The sequence below is a fragment of the Pseudophryne corroboree genome, chromosome 1 (assembly GCF_028390025.1).
Source record: "Pseudophryne corroboree isolate aPseCor3 chromosome 1, aPseCor3.hap2, whole genome shotgun sequence".
In the NCBI taxonomy this organism is placed as follows: domain Eukaryota; kingdom Metazoa; phylum Chordata; class Amphibia; order Anura; family Myobatrachidae; genus Pseudophryne; species Pseudophryne corroboree.
Genome location: NC_086444.1, coordinates 352548126 through 352560553, shown reverse-complemented (window position 1 = coordinate 352560553; position 12428 = coordinate 352548126). Strand labels below are relative to the sequence as shown.

Genomic DNA, 12428 nt, shown 5'->3' with positions numbered 1-12428 from the left:
GTACGCATGCGCAAAGTTCGCACTGCGACTGCGCCAAGTAACTTTACTATGAAGAAAGTATTTTTACTCACGGCTTTTTCTTCGCTCCGGCGATCGTAATGTGATTGACAGGAAATGGGTGTTACTGGGCGGAAACACGGCGTTTCAGGGGCGTGTGGCTGAAAACGCTACCGTTTCCGGAAAAAACGCAGGAGTGGCCGGAGAAACGGTGGGAGTGCCTGGGCGAACGCTGGGTGTGTTTGTGACGTCAACCAGGAACGACAAGCACTGAAATGATCGCACAGGCAGAGTAAGTCTGGAGCTACTCAGAAACTGCTAAGTAGTTAGTAATCGCAATATTGCGAATACATCGGTCGCAATTTTAAGAAGCTAAGATTCACTCCCAGTAGGCGGCGGCTTAGCGTGTGTAACTCTGCTAAATTCGCCTTGCGACCGATCAACTCGGAATGAGGGCCATTGTAAATTGACAAAAGATCCGTCACAGGCCTTTAAGGCGGAGTTAAATCAGCTTTTAGAGCAGGCTAAAGCGGAGGGTATGATCAATGCAGATGTGGTAGCAAGGCTAGGTCCTGATTTTCCAGTAACTCCTATTTTTTACACGATTCCCAAAATTCACAAAGACGCGGAGAGACCTCCTGGTAGACCCATTATTTCTGCCAGGGGGTCTCTGTGTGAACCAATGGCGATTTATTTGGATTGTTACCTGCAACCTTGTATACAAGGCACAAGTACACATCTCAAAGATTCCAGTACATTACTAAGAAAATTTCACTCCATTGAACAGGTACCGACTGACACGACGTTGGTGACCATTGACGTCACCAGCCTATATACTTGCATACCACACCAACAGGGTTTGAATGCAGTAAGAGGTTTAATTACGGGGAACACACTGTATACCGGGCCAGATATAGATTTTTTTATGGAGTTACTACAGTTTACCCTATCTCACAATTTTTTCATTTTTGATGGGCAATACTACATACAACGAACGGGGTGTGCCATGGGATCTCCCGTGGCACCCTCGTTCGCTAATGCCTTTATGTGGGAGGTAGAACGACAACTGTTTTTGACTAATGTCACGATATCCAGCAGGTTATTCCTTTACTATCGTTATATAGACGACATACTAATCTTTTGGCGTGGTGACGTACAGGATTTAATATCTTTGATTGATGGGCACAATGCTACTGATAGCCCAGTGAAATTCACGATGTGTTGAAGTCAAGATGAGATGTGTTACTTAGACATTTTGATTAAACTACATGCTGGCAAGATCGATACCTGCTTGTATAAGAAACCCACCGACCGCAACACTGTATTGCGGTATGACAGCTTTCATCTGACATCCACCATTAAGGGCCTGCCATACTCACAATTCTTGAGGGTATGCAGGTCCAATACAGACGAGGTGGTCAGGGACCAACAACTGACTGAAATGGAGGGTAGACTCCGGGATAGGGGTTATCCCCCCAAACTGCTACGTCAGGCACGTAAAAAGGCAACAGCCATGAGAAGAGAAGACACGCTTCTCCCTGTACCACCTAAGGATACCTCTAGATGTATCCCATGGGTGAGTTCATACGATGTGAATAGTGGACAGGTTAAGAATAGGCTACGAGGATGGTGGCCCATAGTGACGTCGGATCCTGATCTAGCAGTTTTTAAAAACAAACGTATTATGCCAAGTTACTCTAAGGGACGCAGCATTAAAGACATCCTGGTTAAAACAGACATGTCTAAGCTTAAAGTGGCCCCCACTCAGCATTTTCTGAGTAGGAAAAATGGGTGCTACAAATGCACGGGCTGCACGACCTGTGCCCACATGTCCCCAGGGGATAGCATTTCCCATCCTTTTTCAGGAAAAAGTTTTAAGATCAGGTGGCCCCTAACATGCAGCAGTAAATTTGTTATATATGCCATCATGTGCCCTTGTGGCCGATATTATATCGGCAAGACTGAGTGCCAGTTCAAGGTACGAATGGCACAGCATAGACAAGCCATCAGAAATGCTTTGGCGGCGGGCAGCGGTGAACAGCCGGTGGCCAAACATTTCGTAGAGTTTAGACACAGCATGGCGACTTTTAAACATCGGATCATTGATCATGTACCAGAATCTCCCCGGGGTGGAAATAGGGGCAAAAAACTTGTACAGCTAGAATCTATGTGGATACACAGATTGCAAACCCTTAAACCAGGGGGTTTAAATGAGAATTTAGGGCTCATCAATTTTCTTTAAATCGCTATAGAAGCGAGGGGTATGAGGTCCACTAGGTTTCAGTTGTTGTACACAGACTCATGGTTACATTATTAAAAGTATTCCCTTTCCTCAAGACTGACTCGTTAGAAGAAGCTATGATGCCAGTTTTAACATAAATTAATAAATTAAAGTACATGGTACATACATGGTGGATATCGGACAGGATTGGGCTAGACAGGATTTGCATTATTTATTTGTAGTGACATATGGGATGGGTAGGATATTTTTATTAAGAATTGGCTATTTTGTGAAGATATGTGTATAAACATGCTGTTTTTAGACGTCACTATAGCACTTTATGAAAGATTTGCACTAATTTGTTACCAGTCTCGATTCTGCACAGCATCATGTTTTGTGGTACACACGAGTGGTTTATTGTGTATTGGTAGCATCTCCTTGGCAACGCGTCACACTCCCGCAACGTCACTTCCGGTTGCGGCAAACGTCACTTCCGGTCGCGGCGATGGGCGGCGAGGACGGCGGCGGGACCAGAGGAGATGCCAGGTGATAGGGTGAAGTGTGGGGGGTAAGTACTTCTGTTTAGTATTTATATGTGTGTTATCGCATGTTCACATCTATCCTGAAGAAGGGGAACTGGTCCCCGAAACGTTGATTGTTTTTTCACCATTACAAGATTTTATCACAGACTCTGAGTGCCGCTTCATTTTGTGATCCAGTATTATTGGTGGGCTACCTTACAACCCTCCACGGAGGAAGGCACCGGAGCAAGTTACATTCCCTAGTGGATACGGGGAGTGCCGGAGCAGCAAGGTACGATATATATATATATATATATTTTTTTTTTTTTTGCAATAAATCTATTTATATAACTATACTGGTCAATAGATTTTTTTAATATAATCAGTGCAGTTGTCTGTTTTTTTAAACTTTCTTTTCTAACCAAAATCAAAACAATGTAATTTAATGAAAAGTATGTATATACTTATTGTGACAGGTTTACAAAATTGAAAAATAGACTTACTTGTCCTGCAACTGTACTCTGTGACCCCAATTTAGTGATTTCACATAATTTTGGACAGCTTGTGCCATCGTGGACCTGGATACAAATAAGAACAAGATCATATTTTGTAATAATAACGGGCGTTGTAAGAATATCTATAGGGGACATTAAAGGGGTGGTCTTCAGTATGCCGACTGACGGGATCCCGGCGCACAGTATACCGGCGCCGGAATCCCGACAGCCGGCATACCGACACTTATTCTCCCTCGTGGGTGTCCACGACCCCCCTGGAGGGAGAATAAAATAGCGTGGTGTGCCACCGTGCCCGTAGCGTGGCGAGGGCAGCGAGCCCGCAAGGGGCTCATTTGCGCTCGCCATACTGTCGGTAAGCCGGCGGTCGGGCTCCCGGCGCCGGTATGCTGGTTGCCGGGAGCCCGACCGCCGGCATACCATACTGAACCCCATTAAAGTACTGTAGTTTAAGGGCTGTGTCACAAAGAGGTGCTGTTACAACAAATTTCTAAAAGAGAAAAACATCTCAAATATCAGCTTCAAAACTCATTTACATATTCCCATGTTTCTTTCTAAAGGGAACTTTCTGGCATACATCCATATTACAAGATAGATTAAAAACACTTTTAAAAGGGCACACTCCGAAAATGTGTTTATTTAACAGTAAGGTGGATGTAAATGTGCAATCTGTTCAATGGTTTTGAACTATGCAGCTGTTAAGCGTAATATACTCCTCCCATGTGGTGTGCAATATTGTTTAGGGTAAAAACATAGCAGTGTTAAATAAGCGCACGTTACCAGTCATGTTGAACAGGATGGGGTATAATCCAGCCATAGTGAGGGGCATCCTTTAAGTCACCGCCTAGCAGAGCTGCCTGGTGCATCAGTTTTTTGGGAATGCATCCAACATTCACACACGTCCCTCCAATACCCCATTTTGTTCCTGGAGGAAGAATTAGAAATAGACTATTACATGAAAATGGTATCCGGTCTTTAGGTCGACCACTATTGGTCAAGATGCATTAGGTCGACATGATCAGTAGGTCAACATGGCAAAGGTCGACACATGAAAAGGTAGATATGAGTTTTCGAAAAAAAAAAAAAAAATTCTTACTTTACGATCCATGTTGACTATGATTGGGAATAGTAACCCATGCAAGGGGGCACGGTGCACTAATTGGGGTTTCCGGTCACTTTACAAAGAAAACGACACAAAAAGAAGAAGAAAAAAACGCACGTCAACCTTTTTCCATGTTGACCTATTTCGGGTGTCGACCTACTCACTGTCAACCCAATGACTGTCGACCCAAAGAACCACAACACATGAAAACACAATTAATGAGTTCCTATAGGTCACATGCAGGAAATCCATATATTTTCTGGTTTTCAGAGTTGCACGCAACTACTCATCCCAAAACTTAATCTATATGTCCGTGACATACCCTGCAAGCTGAATGCCCAGTTCACACCCAATTACATGGAGTGAGCTGCAAGTGAGATGTTACTGGAATACTACTGAAATAGGTACAACTCATAGATGCATGCAGACGGCCCTGATGGACGCACAGTGGTTAAACATCATGAAATATGTCTGCCAGATGGACTTGTGTGACACTCTTGTATCAGGCCTAAAGTGAATGTATAGTATTAAGGACAAAGAGTATTAAACGTAGATAATCGGGGCAATAAATTCACGAAGAAAACCTCTTCAGAACATAAAAAATACAATGTAATTTGAAAGCAAACACGACTTTCCTTAGTACATGGCTTCATAGTCAGTGACTGAAAAGAGCCATACCATACCTGGAATGTTTACCAAGTAGCAGCTTGTTGGCAGTTAAGGCCACTGTATTTAAAAAAGCAATAATATTAAATGTAAAACAATAAATGTTTTGCATTTACTATTTGGATCTTTTAAGTCTGTGGCCAGAACTGTTGGCAGTCACATCTTAGTACAAATACCCCATAAGTTTTCAATTTGAGCCACCTCTGTCCGGTTCGTAGCCCCACAACCGCTATGACACATTATTTAGACTGAGCACTGTGTATGTAAGCATGCAGCTTTTACAGCATCATTTGAGCGACAGGTAGGTCAGGGAAAAGTCGATGAGTCCCAAAAGCTGCCAGCCTACACTAAATACAGTCGAAAAGGATGTACTGTAGAATTAAGTTGCATGACAATTATTTCAGAAAAATATTTATGTACCTTATAAATATCTGACAAGGAAAAATAAAATCCCATATAAGTACAATAATTATATTCCACTCAGAAAACATGCTAATTATAAATTGGGATACAGAAATGGGGGGGGGTCCCTTATAGTCACAAAAGTAACCTAATTAAACTAAAATATTTATTCCAAAATGATGCTAATAGAAATCACCCCCTTTACAACAAAAAAAAAAAATGCGAGGGAAATGAAAAAATAAGAATTTACTTACCGATAATTCTATTTCTCGGAGTCCGTAGTGGATGCTGGGGTTCCTGAAAGGACCATGGGGAATAGCGGCTCCGCAGGAGACAGGGCACAAAAAGTAAAGCTTTAGGATCAGGTGGTGTGCACTGGCTCCTCCCCCTATGACCCTCCTCCAAGCCTCAGTTAGGTACTGTGCCCGGACGAGCGTACACAATAAGGAAGGATTTATGAATCCCGGGTAAGACTCATACCAGCCACACCAATCACACTGTACAACCTGTGATCTGAACCCAGTTAACAGTATGATAACAGCGGAGCCTCTGAAAAGATGGCTCACAACAATAATAACCCGATTTTTGTAACTATGTACAAGTAATGCAGATAATCCGCACTTGGGATGGGCGCCCAGCATCCACTACGGACTCCGAGAAATAGAATTATCGGTAAGTAAATTCTTATTTTCTCTATCGTCCTAGTGGATGCTGGGGTTCCTGAAAGGACCATGGGGATAATACCAAAGCTCCCAAACGGGCGGGAGAGTGCGGATGACTCTGCAGCACCGAATGAGAGAACTCCAGGTCCTCCTTAGCCAGGGTATCAAATTTGTAGGATTTTACAAACGTGTTTGCCCCTGACTAAATAGCCGCTCGGCAAAGTTGTAAAGCCGAGACCCCTCGGGCAGCCGCCCAAGATGAGCCCACCTTCCTTGTGGAATGGGCATTTACATATTTTGGCTGTGGCAGGCCTGCCACAGAATGTGCAAGCTGAATTGTATTACACATCCAACTAGCAATAGTCTGCTTAGAAGCAAGAGCACCCAGTTTTTTGGGTGCATACAGGATAACAGCAAGTCAGTTTTCCTGACTCCAGCCGTCCTGGAAACATATTTTCAGGGCCCTGACAACATCTAGCAACTTGGAGTCCTCCAAGTCCCTAGTAGGTGCAAGGCACCACAATAAGCTGGTTCAGGTGAAACACTGACACCACCTTAGGGAGAGAACTGGGGACGAGTCCGCAGCTCTGCCCTGTCCGAATGGACAAACAGATATGGCTTTTTTGAGAAAAAACCACCAATTTGACACTCGCCTGGTCCAGGCCAGGGCCAAGAGCATGGTCACTTTTCATGTGAGATGCTTCAAATCCACAGATTTGACTGGTTTTAAACCAATGTGTTTTGAGGAATCCCAGAACTACGTTGAGATCCCACAGTGCCACTGGAGGCACAAAAGGGGGTTGTATATGCAATACTCCCTTGACAAACTTCTGGACTTCAGGAACTGAAGCCAATTCTTTCTGGAAGAAAAATCGACAGGGCCGAAATTTGAACCTTAATGGACCCCAATTTGAGGCCCATAGACACTCCTATTTGCAAGAAATGCAGGAATCGACCGAGTTGAAATTTCTTCGTGGGGCCTTCCTGGCCTCACACCACGCAACATATTTTCGCCACATGTGGTGATAATGTTGTGCGGTCACCTCCTTTCTGGCTTTGACCAGGGTAGGAATGACCTCTTCCTGAATGCCTTTTCCCTTAGGATCCGGCGTTCCACCGCCATGCCGTCAAACGCAGCTGCGGTAAGTCTTGGAACAGACATGGTACTTGCTGAAACAAGTCCCTTCTTAGCGGCAGAGACCATAAGTCCTCTGTGAGCATCTCTTGAAGTTCCGGGTACCAAGTCCTTCTTGGCCAATCCGGAGCCATGAGTATAGTTCTTACTCCTCTACGTCTTATAATTCTCAGTACCTTAGGTATGAAAAGCAGAGGATGGAACACATACACCGACTGGTACACCCACGGTGTTACCAGAACGTCCACAGCTATTGCCTGAGGGTCTCTTAACCTGGCGCAATACCTGTCCCGTTTTTTGTTCAGACGGGACGCCATCATGTCCACCTTTTGTAATTCCCAACGGTTTACAATTATGTGGAAACTTTCCATGAAGTTCCCACTCTGCCGGGTGGAGGTCGTGCCTACTGAGGAAGTCTGCTTCCCAGTTTCCATTCCCGGAATGAAACACTGCTGACAGTGCTATCACATGATTTTCCGCCCAGCGAAAAGTCCTTGCAGTTTTTGCCACTGCCCTCCTGCTTCTTGTGCCGCCCTGTCTATTTACGTGGGCGACTGCCGTGATGTTTTATCCCACTGGATCAATACCGGCTGACCTTGAAGCAGAGGTCTTGCTAAGCTTAGAGCATTATAAATTTACCCTTAGCTATATTTATGTGGAGAAAAATCTCCAGACTTGATCACACTCCCTGGAAATTTTTTCCTTGTGTGACTGCTCACCAGCCTCTCGGGCTGGCCTCCGTGGTCACCAACATCCAAAACTGAATGCCGAATCTGCGGCCCTCTAGAAGATGAGCACTCTGTAACCACCACAGGAGAGACACCCTTGTCCTTGGATATAGGGTTATCCGCTGATGCATCTGAAGATGCGATCCGGACCATTTGTCCAGCAGATCCCACTGAAAAGTTCTTGCATGAAATCTGCCGACTGGAATTGCTTGGAAGGAAGTCACCATTTTTTTTTACCATGGCCCTTGTGCAATGATGCACTGATTTTAGGAGGTTCCTGACTAGCTCGGATAACTCCCTGGCTTTCTCTTCCGGGAGAAACACCTTTTTCTGGACTGTGTCCAGAATCATCCCTAAGCACAGGAGACTTGTTGTCGGGATCAGCTGCGATTTTGGAATATTTAGAATCCACCCCTGCTGTTGTAACAGTATCCGAGATAGTGCTACTCCGACCTCCAACTGTTTCCTGGACTTTGCCCTTATCAGGAGATCGTCCAAGTAAGGGATAATTATGACGCCTTTTCTTCGAAGAAGAAACATCATTTCGGCCATTACCTTAGTAAAGACCCGGGGTGCCGTAGACAATCCAAACGGCAGCGTCAGAAACTGATAGTGACAGTTCTGTACCACGAACCTGAGGTACCCTTAGTGATAAGGGCAAATTTGGGACATGGAGGTAAGCATCCCTGATGTCTCGGGACACCAGATAGTCCCCTTCTTCCCGGTTCGTTATCACTGCTCTGAGTGACTCCATCTTGATTTGAACCTTTGTAAGTGTTCAAAATTTTTTTTAGATTTAGAATAGGTCTCACCTAGCCTTCTGGCTTCAGTACCACAATATAGTGTGGAATAATACCCCTTTTCTTGTTGTAGGAGGGGTAATTTAATTATCACCTGCTGGGAATACAGCTCGTGAATTTTTTCCCATACTGCCTCCTTGTCGGAGGGAGACCTTGGTAAAGCAGACTTCAGGAGCCTGCGCAGGGGAAACGTCTCGACATTCCAAACTGTACCCCTGGAATACTACTTGTAGGATCCAGGGGTCCTGTACGGTCTCAGCGTCATGCTGAGAGCTTTTCAGAAGCGGTGGAACGCTTCTGTTCCTGGGAATGGGCTGCCTGCTGCAGTCTTCTTCCCTTTCCTCTATCCCTGGGCAGATATGACTCTTATAGGGACGAAAGGACTGAAGCTGAAAAGACGGTGTCTTTTTCTGCAGAGATGTGACTTAGGGTAAAAAACGGTGGATTTTCCAGCAGTTGCCCTGGCCACCAGGTCCGATGGACCGACCCCAAATAACTCCTCTTCCTTTATACGGCAATACACCTTTGTGCCGTTTGGAATCTGCATCACCTGACCACTGTCGTGTCCATAAACATCTTCTGGCAGATATGGACATCGCACTTACTCTTGATGCCAGAGTGCAAATATCCCTCTGTGCATCTCGCATATATAGAAATACATCCTTTAAATGCTCTATAGTCAATAAAATACTGTCCCTGTCAAGGGTATCAATATTTTTAGTCAGGGAATCCGACCAAGCCACCCCAGCTCTGCACATCCAGGCTGAGGCGATCGCTGGTCGCAGTATAACACCAGTATGTGTGTATATACTTTTTATGATATTTTTCCAGCCTCCTGTCAGCTGGCTCCTTGAGGACGGCCCTATCTATAGACGGTACCGCCACTTGTTCTGATAAGCGTGTGAGCGCCTTATCCACCCTAAGGGGTGTTTCCCAACGCGCCCTAACTTCTGGCGGGAAAGGGTATACCGCCCATATTTTCTATCGGGGGGAACCCACGCATCATCACACACTTCATTTAATTTATCTGATTCAGGAAAAACTACGGTAGTTTTTTCACATCCCACATAATACCCTCTTTTGTGGTACTTGTAGTATCAGAAATATGTAACACCTCCTTCATTGCCCTTAACGTGTGGCCCTAATAAGGAATACGTTTGTTTATTCACCGTCGACACTGGATTCAGTGTCCGTGTCTGTGTCTGTGTCGACCGACTAAAGTAAACGGGCGTTTTAAAACCCCTGACGGTGTTTCTGAGACGTCTGGACCGGTACTAATTGTTTGTCGGCCGTCTCATGTCGTCAACCGACCTTGCAGCGTGTTGACATTATCACGTAATTCCCTAAATAAGCCATCCATTCCGGTGTCGACTCCCTAGAGAGTGACATCACCATTACAGGCAATTGCTCCGCCTCCTCACCAACATCGTCCTCATACATGTCGACACACACGTACCGACATACAGCACACACACAGGGAATGCTCTGATAGAGGACAGGACCCACTAGCCCTTTGGAGAGACAGAGGGAGAGTTTGCCAGCACACACCAAAAACGCTATAATTATATAGGGACAACCTTATATAAGTGTTTTCCCTTATAGCATCTTTTATATATTTCTAACGCCAAATTAGTGCCCCCCCTCTCTGTTTTAACCCTGTTTCTGTAGTGCAGTGCAGGGGAGAGCCTGGGAGCCTTCCCTCCAGCCTTTCTGTGAGGGAAAATGGCGCTGTGTGCTGAGGAGATAGGCCCCGCCCCTTTTTCGGCGGCCTCGTCTCCCGCTCTTAACGGATTCTGGCAGGGGTTAAATATCTCCATATAGCCCCCGGAGGCTATATGTGAGGTATTTTTAGCCAAAAAAAGGTTTTCATTTGCCTCCCAGTGCGCCCCCCTCCCAGCGCCCTGCACCCTCAGTGACTGCCGTGTGAAGTGTGCTGAGAGGAAAATGGCGCACAGCTGCAGTGCTGTGCGCTACCTTAAGAAGACTGAGGAGTCTTCTGCCGCCGATTCTGGACCTCTTCTCGTTTCAGCATCTGCAAGGGGGCCGGCGGCGAGGCTCCGGTGACCATCCAGGCTGTACCTGTGATCGTCCCTCTGGAGCTAATGTCCAGTAGCCAAGAAGCCAATCCATTCTGCACGCAGGTGAGTTCACTTCTTCTCCCCTAAGTCCCTCGTTGCAGTGATCCTGTTGCCAGCAGGACTCACTGTAAAATAAAAAACCTAAGCTAAACTTTTCTAAGCAGCTCTTTAGGAGAGCCACCTAGATTGCACCCTTCTCGGCCGGGCACAAAAATCTAACTGAGGCTTGGAGGAGGGTCATAGGGGGAGGAGCCAGTGCACACCACCTGATCCTAAAGCTTTACTTTTTGTGCCCTGTCTCCTGCGGAGCCGCTATTCCCCATGGTCCTTTCAGGAACCCCAGCATCCACTAGGACGATAGAGAAAAGTTATTTGTGGTGATCCAGACATTGTAGAAACAGGAAAATGTACCTGTCCCTAAAGTATAATATATAGTATAATATATAGTATATACAGTTTAATCAGTATTTTATGCATGCAATTTATCAGATGATCGTACCTCTAGGGGATGGATTCACGTAATCAAACACTGCAACTCGTTTTCCAAATTGGGCAGCTGTGGATAAACATAAAAAAAGTATACAAACTGGTTGCAGAAAACGTGACAGAAGACAGATGGATAACTAGATACATTTAGAAGTCCCTTCATGCCAACGTCAATCCTAGACAGCATTAAACAGTTTAATATAATAAAAGCACATCCCACACCTATGAGTAGCCAGCTTAAGATTGCTCTCTATGGGCCTGAGGGTCTAATTCAGCATGGAACGCAGTTACAAATGCGTTTGCACGCTGAATCCTGCTGCAGTGTGCGCACGTGAAGAAGCCGCACTGTGCGTGAACACACAGTGGAATGAGACAGCATCTCACATGTGCGAACGACTCTGCCTAATTAACACAACTAAAAGAAGAAAAAATACTAGGCGCTGACTCTTCAAGGGATCCCCTGTATATATATATATATATATATATATATATATATATATATATATATATATATATATATATATATATATATATATATTACACTATTCTGGGTATATTGCAGCTTCAAAAAGGAGACCACTGGTTCTCCAGTAATCAAATTAGACAAACCACAAAAAATGAAGCGCCATACAACCAGAATAAATTGAGTTATTATATTTTTTAATACCACAATACAAAACGAAAAAAAAAAAAAAAGATTTTACTTACCGGTAAATCTATTTCTCGTAGTCCGTAGAGGATGCTGGGACTCCGTAAGGACCATGGGGAATAGACGGGCTCCGCAGGAGATAGGGCACTTTAAGAAAGCTTTGGATTCTGGGTGTGCACTGGCTCCTCCCTCTATGCCCCTCCTCCAGACCTCAGTTAGGGAAACTGTACCCAGAGGAGATGGACAGTACGAGGAAGGATTTTTGTAAATCTAAGGGCGAGATTCATACCAGCCACACCAATCACACCGTATAACTTAAGATAAACTTACCCAGTTAACAGTATGAACAACAACATAGCCACGGTATCACCGAAAACTATAACATAACCCTTATGTAAGCAATAACTATATACAAGTCATGCAGAAGAAGTCCGCACTTGGGACGGGCGCCCAGCATCCTCTACGGACT

The 12428-nt window shown here is 44.9% G+C and overlaps 1 protein-coding gene across 6 annotated transcripts in view; it reads right to left on the bottom strand.

Annotated features, from left to right (window-relative positions):
• The window catches only part of TXNRD2 (thioredoxin reductase 2), a 336976-nt gene that overhangs the window by 263459 nt on the left and 61089 nt on the right, over positions 1 to 12428 (bottom strand). For all 6 annotated transcript variants that reach the window (XM_063964743.1, XM_063964739.1, XM_063964742.1 and 3 more), the window contains exons 3-5: positions 11324 to 11380; positions 4032 to 4176; positions 3243 to 3317 (exon numbers count right to left, since the gene is read on the bottom strand). In XM_063964743.1, the coding sequence (XP_063820813.1) occupies positions 3243 to 3317; positions 4032 to 4176; positions 11324 to 11380 (277 nt within the window). The remainder of the gene's footprint in view (positions 1 to 3242; positions 3318 to 4031; positions 4177 to 11323; positions 11381 to 12428) is intronic.